This window comes from Rhipicephalus microplus, chromosome 3, assembly GCF_043290135.1.
Source record: "Rhipicephalus microplus isolate Deutch F79 chromosome 3, USDA_Rmic, whole genome shotgun sequence".
Taxonomy (NCBI): Eukaryota; Metazoa; Arthropoda; class Arachnida; order Ixodida; family Ixodidae; genus Rhipicephalus; species Rhipicephalus microplus.
The window spans coordinates 13,547,763-13,560,425 of NC_134702.1; the positions used below are offsets into that span (position 1 = coordinate 13,547,763).

The 12,663-nt window shown below is 44.9% G+C and overlaps 3 protein-coding genes across 3 annotated transcripts; 1 reads left to right on the forward strand and 2 right to left on the reverse strand.

The window, feature by feature from the left end:
* Positions 1 to 165: 165 nt before the first annotated feature.
* On the reverse strand, positions 166 to 4,844 carry LOC119181894 (uncharacterized). Its single transcript, XM_075888925.1, has 3 exons — positions 4,666 to 4,844; positions 4,509 to 4,564; positions 166 to 363 (listed from the first exon to the last, which is right to left on the reverse strand). The coding sequence occupies exons 1-3, from the start codon at positions 4,754 to 4,756 to the stop codon at positions 214 to 216; spliced, it is 297 nt and encodes a 98-aa protein (XP_075745040.1). The 5' UTR covers positions 4,757 to 4,844; the 3' UTR covers positions 166 to 213.
* A 273-nt stretch (positions 4,845 to 5,117) lies between these two features.
* LOC119181862 (TBC1 domain family member 20) lies at positions 5,118 to 6,911 on the forward strand. The gene has a single exon (XM_037433106.2). It carries the CDS (start codon positions 5,253 to 5,255, stop codon positions 6,528 to 6,530), a length of 1,278 nt encoding a protein of 425 aa, XP_037289003.2. The 5' UTR covers positions 5,118 to 5,252; the 3' UTR covers positions 6,531 to 6,911.
* A 1,303-nt stretch (positions 6,912 to 8,214) lies between these two features.
* LOC119181884 (RWD domain-containing protein 4) lies at positions 8,215 to 12,548 on the reverse strand. The gene is made up of 6 exons (XM_075888926.1): positions 12,314 to 12,548; positions 12,161 to 12,241; positions 11,958 to 12,067; positions 11,762 to 11,807; positions 10,795 to 10,923; positions 8,215 to 8,874 (listed from the first exon to the last, which is right to left on the reverse strand). Exons 1-6 carry the CDS (start codon positions 12,350 to 12,352, stop codon positions 8,710 to 8,712), a joined length of 570 nt encoding a protein of 189 aa, XP_075745041.1. The 5' UTR covers positions 12,353 to 12,548; the 3' UTR covers positions 8,215 to 8,709.
* Positions 12,549 to 12,663: the final 115 nt, after the last annotated feature.

A 12,663-nucleotide genomic window follows, 5' to 3' on the forward strand; every position in this document is an offset into this window, starting at 1 on the left:
AAGAAGCAGGCCAACTATGCTTGTCCTGTCAGTAAATGCAGCAGTGCGCAGAAGAGTCGTTTCCCATCAGGGAGCCGTAGGGATTTGACGCCGACTAGCAAAGCTAGCCATGCGCCTGCCGCACAAGAGGCACGAGCTGAATAACGATTGAAGATGTGACCAGCGCAGCTTTTGGTGCATGCACCACGTGACCGAAAGCCTGTAGGCCCGCGTTTATTTCTTTCCCTTCTTCCCGCGTTTCTTCTTTCCGGCTGCGGAGCTGCTTGGGGTGGCACCCGCAGTGGTCGCGAACGGCTTGCCCTCGCTGGTGGCCCGCGAACGAAGTTCTTGCTCGATGTTCTTCCGGATTGTTTTCTCCAAAGCCTACGAACACACGCACACTAATTAGTTATCCGCGTATAAAACGATGCACAGTGCTCACTGAATGTAAACATTCGACAGATGTCTCTCTGGTTGGGTATGAAAACTGGGAAATGATTTAAACCCCAACCAAAAGTTTTTGAAGAAACCCGACGTTTCGGAACCTGCTTGGTTCCTTCATCAGGGGCAACTGAAACTACGTAGCAGCGGTGTCTTCAAAAAACTCGCGAGGCGGTGAATGACCTTCCCCCTCTCTCTCGTTTTGCCGTGGAGCGCAGTCCATGTGTATACACCGGGGGAAGGGTTCCGAGAGAGCGGTTGATGTTTTGGGAAAGCAACGACCATCCTTGAAAGCGAGACTAACTGGAGGAGAAGGTTACTACTCGCGGTTCCGAAACGTCGGGTTTCTTCAAAAAACTTTTGGTTAGAGTTTAAATCACATCACAGTGCTCACTGAATTAAGGGCGTGAAAATGCATGGATACCTTTGTTTGCAGCGTCTGCCTGTCACAATAGTGTAAGATTCGCTCGTAAACTTTCATCGAAGCCAACAACGAAGTTATTGGCGACGTTCGTGGTGGCGTGACGATATAAAGTGGTACATATACCAGCTCTTATGAATAAGTTATACTATGCAGAGCTCTTCAATACTTTTCCGCAGTAATGAAGGATATCCTGCATGCGATAACCTCGAGTGCCAACAATCTCGCAATGAAAAAGAGAAAGTTAAGGCTCCCACAGGAGAAAAAAGCTCCACCATGTTGGGCTGGGCACGGGAGTACAAAGGCAGGCGTTAAAATCTCAGCAATGCATGTTTTTTTGTTTTTTTTTTGGGGGGGGGGGGGGGGGGTCAGCCAAGAAAGGATTATGGCGGCACCCAGGGAGCCGTCTGCGAAAAGGAGCCGAGCCTGGAAGAAGCGCGGTGGTGGGCGGCCTTCTTAATTTTTTTTTTATTTTTCACTTTTTCCTTTCTTTTTTTTCAGTGGCTTTCTTTGTATAGGGTTAGGTCTCGCTTTTTGGACTGAGAGTAGTCAGCCTGCACGAGGGCCCGGCGAGTGCGTCCTCGGCGGACCTCGTTCCCTATTATTTCTACGGGCGGGTGCCCATATTCTAATCAAGTCGTTGAGAACGCTCTCCTTGCCTACTCGCCAAATTTTGCTGGCTTCTTTGCACACCTTACCAGTGTCGTAAGCTTTGACTGCTTTTTTAGAATTGGTGGTTATGGTTGATGGGTTTGTGGTTGCCATCTCTACCTCATCTGATGAATGTGTGTCTCATGCCGCTGTTCAAGATTAGCTCGACTTGTCTTTTTTTGGACGAGGGAATCTTTGGACTCTGCGTCTCCTGTGCTGCTCACTGTGTATGGGGAGTGCTTCTAGAGATAAAGGGGGGTGGCAGGGTATTTTCGGTTCTGGTAGACCAATTTCCTGAGCATGAATCTGCCCGCTTTGCTACCAGCAAAGCCGGGACGTTCGAGGACGTTGCTAGTGCGGCTGGCATTATCCTGAGTTTCGCCTTGCACATATCACCCACACTCTCCGACGGGTGCAAATAAAGTGCGTTATCTCTCACTCTGTCTTTCTTGGCTTTGTTCATTTTCTATTTCTCTCTCACTTTTTCTATTTTTCCTTGCTCTCTCGCTTCATCCTCCCTTTTATATCTCATTCTTTCTGTAGTTATTCTATTCCTTTCTATGTCATCCTCCTCCTCTTAACCACCACTTCCCTTTCCCAGCTCCATGCTGTACTAAGGCTATGCTATGCTCTGCTGGCGTACCTAGATATCTGAGTGGTTACGACTCTCTTTCGAATCATTGGTCATCATCATCAGCAGCATCATCATCAGCCTGACTACGTCCACTGCAGGACAAAGGCCTCTCCCATGTACCGCCAGCTGACTCGGTCCTGTGCTTGCTGCTGCCAATTTATACCCGCAAACTTCTTAATCTAATCTACCCACATAACCTTCTGTCTCCCCCTAACCCGCTTGCCTTCTCTGGGAATCCAGTTAGTTACCCTTAATGACCAGCGGTTATCCTGTTTATGCGCTACATGCCCGGCCCATGCTCATTTCCTCTTCTTGATTTCAACTATGATATCCTTAACCTCCGTTTGTTCCCTAATACACTCTGCTCTCATCTTGTCTTTGAAGGTTACACCTACCATTTTTCTTTCCATTGCTCGCTGTGTCGTCCTCAATTAAAGCTGAACCCTCTTTGTAAGTATCCAGCGTTTTGCTCCATAACAAAGTACCGGCATGATGCAGCTGTTATACACGTTCCTCTTGCGGGATAGTGGCAATCTACCTGTCATGATTTGAGAGTGCTTGCTAAATGTGCTCCACCCCATTCTTATTCTTCTAGTTACTTCAATCTCGTGGTTTGGCTCTGCGGTTATTACCTGCCCTAAGTAGACAGTCTTTTACAACTTGAAGTGCACTATTACCTATCTCGAAGCGCTGCTCTCTTCCGAGTTTGTTGTACATTACTTTAGTTTTCTGCAGATTAATTTTAAGACCCACCTTTCTGCTCTCCTTGTCTAACTCCGTAATCATGAGTTGCAATTCGTCTCGAGTTACTCAGCAATGCAATGTCATCGGCGAAGCGCAGGTTACTAAGGTACTCTCCATTAACTCTTATCGCTAACTGTTCCCATTCAAGGCTTCTGAAAACCTCCTGTAAGCAAGCGGTAAATAGCATTGGGGAGATTGTATCCCCCTGCCTTACATCCTTCTTGATTGGTATTCTGTTGCTTTCTTTATGAAGCAATATGGTAGCAGTTGATCCCCTGTATATTTCTTCCAGGATGTTTATATATACTTCATCGACGCCCTGATTCCGCCGTGTCTGCATGACTGCCGATATTTCTACTGAATCAAATGCCTTCTCGTAATACATGAAGGCTATGAATAGTGTTTGGCTATATTCTGAGCATTTCTCTATTTTCTGATTGATAGTATGAATGTGGTCAACTGTTGAGTAGCCTGTTATAAATCCTGCTTGTTCCCTTGGTTGATTGAATTCCAATGTTTTCTTTACTCTGTTAGCAATTGCCTTTGTAAACAGCTTGTACGCGGGTACAAATCCCGTTTCGCCAAAAACATTCTTCCTTTCTCTGTGCCTGTCATGTCACCCATCAGAGTCTACTGCATCTCAGGCCGGACAAATTGGTGCACGTGTTCAGCGAGTGAAGATGATGACGACGAAGAGAGCGCGTGCTGGTTGCGGATGATGTTAGTTTTCCTGACATCGATTAAATCTTGACTCCACGCTGTAAAATGAACCTTTAACTTAACTGCGCCGTCGTTTCTGTCAGGTGCACGATGTGATTACAATAGATGCGCCGTGCGTACGATAAGACAGCGCGCGTACGGTGCGCCACACATTCACGCTCGACCAGGAATAAAGTGCCATTTCTGCGTTCCTGCACGATTTTAAGTAAATAAATTCTTGTGAAGAACAATTATTATACCCATGTCGCGCGTAAACGTAAGGCCCCAGTAATCCAGGCGTCGCGTTAAATGTAGAAGAAGGAACCTAGTACGTAATGCTTTGTTTTGCGACGATATATAAGTGTGTCGACACATTTTTCTTGAAAAAAAAAAGAAACGCGTTGTCTTAAATAATTCTACAAAGCTTTCATGCCAGCAAAAAGAGGCGTGAAGAGAAGCTGACACCCAAGGCGCTTCAACACAGGTGCTATTATTATCGTTACTTTTCTCTTACAACAGTCGGCCTTTCTCCAAACTCATGCACGGTACCCTCATCCTGTTCTTGTTCACCTTCTCTTGTGGCTCATACACGCTTTACCTAGTTGACCTGTTTTCGTAACACTACAGCAAAGAAAAGTGCACGCAGAGCAGATGTCTTTCTCGTGTCGTTCTATGCGCTCGGAAGCATTGAATGTAGAACGCCTACTATGCCGGCGTCAAAAATTTGTGAGCATTTATTAAAAAGGGATTGCTGTACACGTTACGTGCGCTGCCATGACCTGTGCTTACTAGCAGACGACACGAGCGTAACTCGACTGCAGCGCTACCGCCACCAAGCAACAGATGGTGACCGCTGCGACAACTCCGTGGCGAGGACGCGCCAAAAACGCGCGCGCGTCTCAGCCATTTCGCCGAGAAAATAAATCTTGAAGCGCTTACCACTTTGACTTGCTGTTTCGCCGTGATAGCTTTGGCTTTTTTAGGCCCAGTGCGAGCTGAAACAATGAAATAAAGCGATTGTCGAAAACACTAACATTGGCAATAATATGTTCTGAAGCGACGAGCACGCGAGAGTAAAACGTTGACGCTTTCTTACACTTCGAAACGCCCCGCAGATTGGCCTGGGCTGTTGAACGTTTTGCATTTTCGGGCTTTGAAGTTTTCACCTTGAGTTTTCCTTGCGCCATTTTTGCCTTTGCAAATGAGCTGCGTAGCTTCGCTTGAAAAGAAAGCGATCTTTTGTTTTGTCTGTTTTGCCCGCTACGAGGCGTCGTCAAACAAAAATTTCGATGTTTATCGCGCTTTGACTGAATGTTTTGAATACCTGATACTTGTATTCGAGTAAACATATTTATTTTATTACCTGAGCAAACCACACAAGTCAGTAATTAATGTGCTGCAGCTGTGAACGTAAATATTTGATATATTTATTAAGGGCTAAAATTTGTGATATACGTTTTACATGTGTTGTGATACTTTCAGTTGCTAACACTGTAATAGTTGCTGTGTATGTTTGCGTTCGTGTCGCCGACATCGCCGAGGAGGACCGCGTTGCGAGTGTGTATTACTCATTCTTGCGGCGTCGTAGTTTCGTTTGAGGAAAACGACTCTCGCGGAAACGTACTGCATTACTAATACAGCTATTCCGAGCGTTGAAACGACGTGTCGTGCCTCACAACAGGCATGAGCAGCGGCGTCTGCATCGCCGAGCGGCAAGAGGAACGACTGGGTGAGCGTGCGCCGTCGTCAAAAGAGATCAAAGTCCTATCCGAAACTGGATTCGATCGTGTGTCCGACATGGGAGCACCGAATGACCTGCCGGAGCACGAGCGGGCGTACCAGAGCGAAGCCGAGACAGTCGAAGACAAGGGCGCAGAGGTGAAGCACGACGACGGCATCGACTGGGCTCTGGTGTCCCGAAAGCGCCGCATGATCGAACGCGCGCTCGCCGACGGCAGCACGGTGGGCCTGAAGATGGCCGCTGTGGAGGAACTGGGCCTGATCTGCGACGACTACCGGCGTCTCGTCTGGCCGCGCATCGGCGGTGTCAACGTATACGAGACATCGCCGCGACCGTCGCTCGCCGAGATAGAACAGCACGCCTACTACTCGCAAGTGGTTCTCGACGTCAAGCGCTCGCTCAAGCGTTTCCCCCCTAGTGTCGCCGAAGGGCAGCGCATAGCACTCCAGGACCGGCTCGTGTTTATGATCATGCGCGTTCTGATGAAGAACCCCGAGCTGCACTACTACCAGGGCTACCACGACATCTGCGTTACGATTCTGCTGGTTCTGGGCGAGGAAATAGGCTTCCTTCTGGTCGATCGGATCTCGTGTTCCAACCTGCGCCGTTTCATGGACAAGACCATGGCGCGCACGGCCGACATGCTCGAGCACATCTACCCCCTTCTCGGTCACGAGTGCCCCGAACTTCGGGACTTCCTGGACCGGGCCCAGGTCGGGATTATGTTCTGCCTCAGCTGGGTAATCACGTGGTTCGGCCACGTGCTTGCCGACTACGACACCGTGGTGCGTCTCTTCGATCTGTTCCTGTCCAGCCACCCCTGGATGCCGATCTACCTGTCGGCAGCGGTCGTCTTGCACGCCCGCGACGAGATTCTAGCGTTGGACTGCGACTTGGCGCCCGTTCACAGCTACCTGTCGCGTCTGGTCGAGGGCGACCTGCCCTTCGAGAAACTCATCGTCCACGCCAGGGAGCTGCTCGAAGAGCACCCGCCCTCGGAGCTGCAGGCCGAGCTGGCTCGCACCAGGCGGCGCGACGAGCACGCACGCCCCGTCGTGGCGGCACGGAACCGCGGAAGCCTGTGGCGCTGTGCACGATTCGCGGGTGCTCTGGTAGCCGCCTCTGGAACCTGGAAGGGCGCTCTGACAGTCGCTGCCGTACTGTTCGCAGTGTGGTATCAAGCCTACAGAAAGAATGTCGTCCACTTGGCCTGGTTCTGAAGCCAGGTGTTTGTGCAGCTGTTCATTCTAGTGTTCCCAATTGAACCATGTTGAATGTATATGGAAAGGGTTTCAGCCGTTGTACAGCATCTTCTGTTAACCCATGTGCATTAGTTCCTGCTCACTGTCTCTACCGTGCTCAGCTGTGCTAAGCACCGAGACCCCGAATCTTCCCTATCTGGTGTTACCAAAGTTTATGCTGTTGAAGTGCCTGAAGAGTTAATTCGAGGACGTTGCTAGTGCGGCTGGCATTATCCGTGCTTCTATTCAATATGTAGGGCCTGACAAAATGAAGTATTGCGTTCTGTACATACTAGCTTTTCCACCTTACGTACTGCTCAGTAATTTCAATATAACTAATATGTGAATTTCCAGTGCTCATTCCAATGCCTGCCTGGTGATTTGCTATGTGTGCGTTTTTGTGAGAACATCATTGCTCTCCACTTTCCGTTCGAATTTCTAACTGAATATGCTAAGTCTCTCAATTGAGCAATGTAAGTTGTTGTAAGATAGCTTATAGCTCTGCACATGACTGGTCATATAGTGAGACACAAAGCTTTCAAATAATGAGTAAATATTTCTTTAATTCTGTACATTCTCATGACCAAGTTATGCGGCAAAAGCCTTGAAAAGTCTACTGTTGGTATTTCATGAAAAATAAAGGTTCCAGATTGCAGATTTTCTAGTTTACAGTTTAAAAAAATATTCATTTAATTCAAGGGATCCAGCAGCAAGCTCAACATAAGCATGAGAAAAGCCCTCGTTTAAATTGCTGATGGCAGTAACGGCATACTAGCTTCAGCACTGCGACAGTAAAGATATTAGATGAGTTACATATATTCAATTTTAAAAGCACCAGACAGAACTGTAGCAATGCTAAATATTACTATCAGACATGGGTTTTATACACAAAAAAAGAGCTTGACATTATATTTTCAATTTAAGTCAGGCACATTGAATGTGTGATTTAATAATTTTCACTATTACATATTAACACCGAGTTGTGTAAAAAATTCATGCAAAGTGGTCAAATTGACCACTAAGACGACAAACCTGGCAAGAAAAGTGCTTTACAGGAAAGCTCTGCAATCGCAAAGGAATCCTAACACACTTGTCTAAAATAAACATGCGTTGTTGCATTGTGTTAAACTTTCCACATCAAATGCTATTAGGGCTGAAAAATGTGAAGGACACAAGACCTGTGGGAAGTCAAAATCCACAGTCTTGACCAATAACCTTTAGTTTAAATTTCGATTCAGGGTGATATAACAATCTGTGCAACTTCTAACTGCAGCATTGGCCATTATGTCACTCACTCAGTAACCAAGCATCTCGAAAATAGTCTAACATTAGTACTTTAGCTTATGGAAAAGAGCAGTACCAGTAAACTTGTGCAGTATCAAAGTGCAAATTTTCTGATAATACTTAAAGAATGAAAAGAGGCACAGGAACTTCACAATTTACTGTTCAAAGATTAACAGGTGACATTTTTGAGTAGTGAACAAATTTTACTGCTGCTGCTGTTTGTTGTGGAGAGACATGTAGCTTGTGACTTGTATGCTACACAAGAAACACATGCATGTAGGAAAGGACACAAGAATGCAAAATACGTAGTGTTATGATGTCAGTTCAGATAGCATGACACAGTCCACTTATGGTAACAGATTTCAAAGCTGGGCCTATCTACCACATCATGCTTCGAAAGTTTACAATGACACTGAAAACTACAACACACATTCATAGCAATTGTATTCTCCAACTTTCTCATTGACATAAGTGAACTGTGCTGTATGCCGACTTGGTAGCAGCTAACAGAGGCACAATGAAGCTCACAAGAGTGGGACATTTACGTCTGAAAACTTCGTGGTCAAAGCAGAGTGAACTTCAAAAACTCATTTCTGGGCACTTCTGGGTAACTTTCAATTTTAAATGCTGTACTTTTTGGTTAAAGATGGGCTATTGCAGTCCCTTCACACGAGTCTGCTGTAATGTTTATGGTAAAACAATTTGGGACACTGCATGTTTAACACAGCGGTATCACAACACTAACGCAAAGCTAGTTTCAGTGAATCAAACGCTGCGACTGACACGGGGTTTCCTGGGCCGAGTGTTGCTTCACAAAATTCACAAAAGCATTGCTGTATCCCAGTTGCTGTAGTTTTCTAATCAAAGTGCTTGGTTATGACACAGCTGACCCAGTCTGTGTGAGGTGTTTGACAACGTCGACCCAGTCGTGACCCCTGGGAAGCTCCCCAGTGGGAAGTACACGGCCAGCAAGCTTGCGTTTCTGGTTCTTGCTGAGCTTGGGTTGCTTCGCTTCCTTCTTAGCCGAGATCTGCGGCTCCTGAAAAATATATGCAGCACCGTTTATGCTTTCTTGCTTAAGAACAGCTACAGTAGTCTGGCTTCTAAAGGCACGAGCTGAAAGGTCCACCAATGCAGCTGCACAACGTACTGCCGGTATGTCTTTGTAGGTTATGTTTCAAGTTAAGAACTCAGTAAAATAAAACAGTGGTACAGAAGTATCGCAAATGCTCTAACAAGCTCGACATTCTTGCACTCTGTTCAGCTTTGGTCAGGTATAAGTAAGACGGCCAAAAAATGCATATGTGTACATTTGTCTAGGCTGAGGCATCTTGCAAACACTTGTTTTAGTGAATACTGATGTCGAAATACAGAAAAGGAAAGCTGCATGAAGGTACATATACGTATGTATTTTGACCGCTTGAAAACTTTGTTAATAGTTTCAAAACTGTAGGTTTAGTATTTGTAAGAGAAAATGAAGGTCAGACATTGGTGTCCGAATTTTCATATCAGCATGACACTAAAGTTTTCAGTGTTTTTTCGTATTGCGGTCGCATCAGCTCAACATAAAACTTTGAAATTTGGGGCATCATATTCATGGACCCCTTCAAGGACTTTGCACAACACTTTTACTAAGAACTATGGAGGTCCTAGTAGATACCACCAAGGTGAAAATTGCAGCTGGCATTGTTGCATGCACTTGGCATTGTGAAAGGGTGATCTAGTAATACAATAGAAATCATTCTCTTGGTCTCGTTTTGAAAAGACACTAAAGTGAAACTACAAATTAGTTTAGACTGATGAATTATGCTATGAAAATCCTAGTGTTGTTAATTTCACTATTGTAGGTTTATTAACAGATGAGAAAATCAATGTCAAAAGTTTAACTTCTAAGTTTTCTGCCAAAATCTCTGGCAATGACGCTATGAATTTCAAAGTGTTTTCTCATATCTTGACTGCATTGTCTAAACGAAATTTTCTAAAAGTTGGTATGCTAACTCTCTGGCTCCTTTAAAAGACAATATACTCCATTTTCACTGATTAGGAACTACACAGGCCCCAGTCAAAAGTCAAAGAAGTATAACTCTATGACATCATGGCAACTTGTGCGGGAAGTTCAACGTAGCGTCGCCACTCATATTTTATTTTCGTGCAGCGAGCATGGTGCTTTCGTATTGTGAATGAGTGAATAAGACCATGAGAACAATCTGTCTTTTCAGTGTCCCTCTAAAATGGTACTAAAGATAACTTGTTTCAAATCGTTTTAATCAAATAAATTTATCAGTTGATTTTGAAAATGAGAGAGTAGAGGAGATAATAAATGTTCAGTTTCAAAATTTTGTGTTAGACCACCTGTACCTCTTAACTTTAACTTAATATACATGAAGTCCACTGCGGTGGGTAGTGGTTGCAGTGCTTGGCTGCCAACCTGAAGGTCCTGGGTTCAATCCTGGTCGTGGCAGTCGCAACTCAAAGGAAGCGAAATGCTTGATGTCTGTGTCCTGTGCGATATGAGTGCATGTCCAGACAGTAGAAATTTCTCGAGCCTTCCACCACGGCTTCCCTCATAAACATAATGTGGCTTTGGCATGTCAAACTCAAGATATTATTACTATACACAAAAAAGCGCTGTGTATAAGCAGTTTAGCATTCTTCACCAAAATGCAACTGCCACAATTGATAACCAAACCTGTAACTTCTAGTTCAGCAACGGAATCTACTGGCCAACCTTGACAACAAGTAATACCAATGTCGAGCAGTCACTTTTATCGGGATCAGGCCTGATAAGGATCAAATTTCTTGACCGTGATCTACTTCATTACGCAATCTACAGAAGAGAGCCAATCACTGTTGAGCCATTTTATCAGCATTGGGTTTAATCAGGATCAGCAGAGCATCATGTGACGCTGGTATGAACAACAGACTATACACGCGACATAAGTAACAACAATGAAATTACCTTTGGCTGTTCTTCTTCTATGTCTGTAGCGGCCACCACCTCTGGCTGCTTTTCAGTGAGTTCCTCTGCATGCTCCTTGATCCATTCAAGAAGTGTGTACGTCATAGCATTCCCCAGTTCCATCTCTGCCTAGATAGCAGAGAGAAGGGGACAATGGCAAATCCAGGAGAGATTGGTATAACTTGCGAGTTCATTCAGTACTCCTTAATGCTTAATCTAGTGGATAATCTGTCACAGTACAAGGTTCAACACACCCAAATGCTTAAATCGGCAGATGTTAATGCAACAAAGCAAACATGCAGGTCAGTACTCTTTAAATGGCACAACTCTTTTTTTTAATGAGCTCGAGTGCAAAGAAGGAAGGAAGTGCAAGAGCTCTAACACAAAGAAATGCTGGTCACAAAAGCGTTAAAATTTTGAGACATCAAGCACTGTAACAGTTAAGTTACAATGTAGTGAAGCTTCTCCAACTATTAGCTTCATTGTTTTGTACTCATGCAGCATACTGCGGGGATAAAACTTTGCATTAACAAAATTTCAAATGTTCATCACAACAATGACAGACTTATTTTGTGTAGCTCACCCAATGCAAGCATAGACGTCTGTTGAGATTTATCCGTACCTCGTAAGAAATGGCCCTAATCGTAACTCTAGGCACTACTTAGGAGCAGCACTGCCAACATGAATATTTAATAAGCAGAACTGTTCGATTAGCAGCTTATTCGCAAAACATGCGTACATGAACATTTTGAAGAACAACAAATATCGCTAGTGCCAGCGTTTTGCTATGGCTACTTGTCTTAACCCCGATGAGACAAGTTTCTCTTCAAAACGTTGAACTTCGGTATTCTACTTAAATGACTACACTAAGTGCACCGACAGCGATTCGGTGGCAGGCTCATACATGAGCATAAAAAATAAAACATGCGCCTTGAATATTTTTATTTTGAATGCATCTACAGCTTACCTGCTCTTTCAGTGCTGCTACCACTGCTTCCTTGACCTCCGAAATTCTGCGAGAATAATATAACGTGGGAAGTACAGCTGATTTGAAACAAACAACCTACACACTAACTGGCAATAGGTAAGTTGTAACATGGTACAGCATGAACTGTTTAAGATGTATCCTATTTTAACGCGGGCATTGAGCGAAACTAGCTTACATGTGTTTGTTGTAGAAGGTGTCCATATTAAAAACTGGAGGATCGACTGGGTAGTTATCGGGCCAACTAATTTCAATGAGAAACGACTTGTGGGTGTCATGATCGCCAATCTAGAGTCGGAGAGGTACAAAAAAAAACAAAATAATTCGTCACAGCGACAAGACAGCAACAGGTCTGCACAGGTGCACAGCGTGGTTACTCGCCTTGTACTGGTACACTTTATCGGATAACTGCTTAAAGTTCTCGTCACCATCGTATATCGAAAGCAGAACCTCTGCCTCTTCCTGCAACGGTCAAACGACAAAGTTAGTATTCTCGCCACGGTGCAGAGTACTCGCTTGAACGATGTAACTTACAGCTTGCAAATCCTGAGTCAACGCTGCCTGAGTACACATCGCCGGTCGACGATCACCTTGCTACAGGTGTTGCCACAGAGCACAGAACCAGAACAAAAAAAGCTCCTGATTCGCCGAGTTTTTTAGGCGATGCTTCAGCAAAGTTCGACAATCGCGCGACCAAAGAAGCACCATTCCGATTTCATCTAACTGCACGAGCGGTCTCACATATCACGTAACGTTTTGCTGCTGGGCGCGTCCATCTTGTATTTCGTGCCTCGACGCGGTCGCGACCGAAAGCGCAATATCTTTAAAATTATTTAGCAACTGTATTATTTGCACAATACATGCTCGTTGTTCATAAATTATAC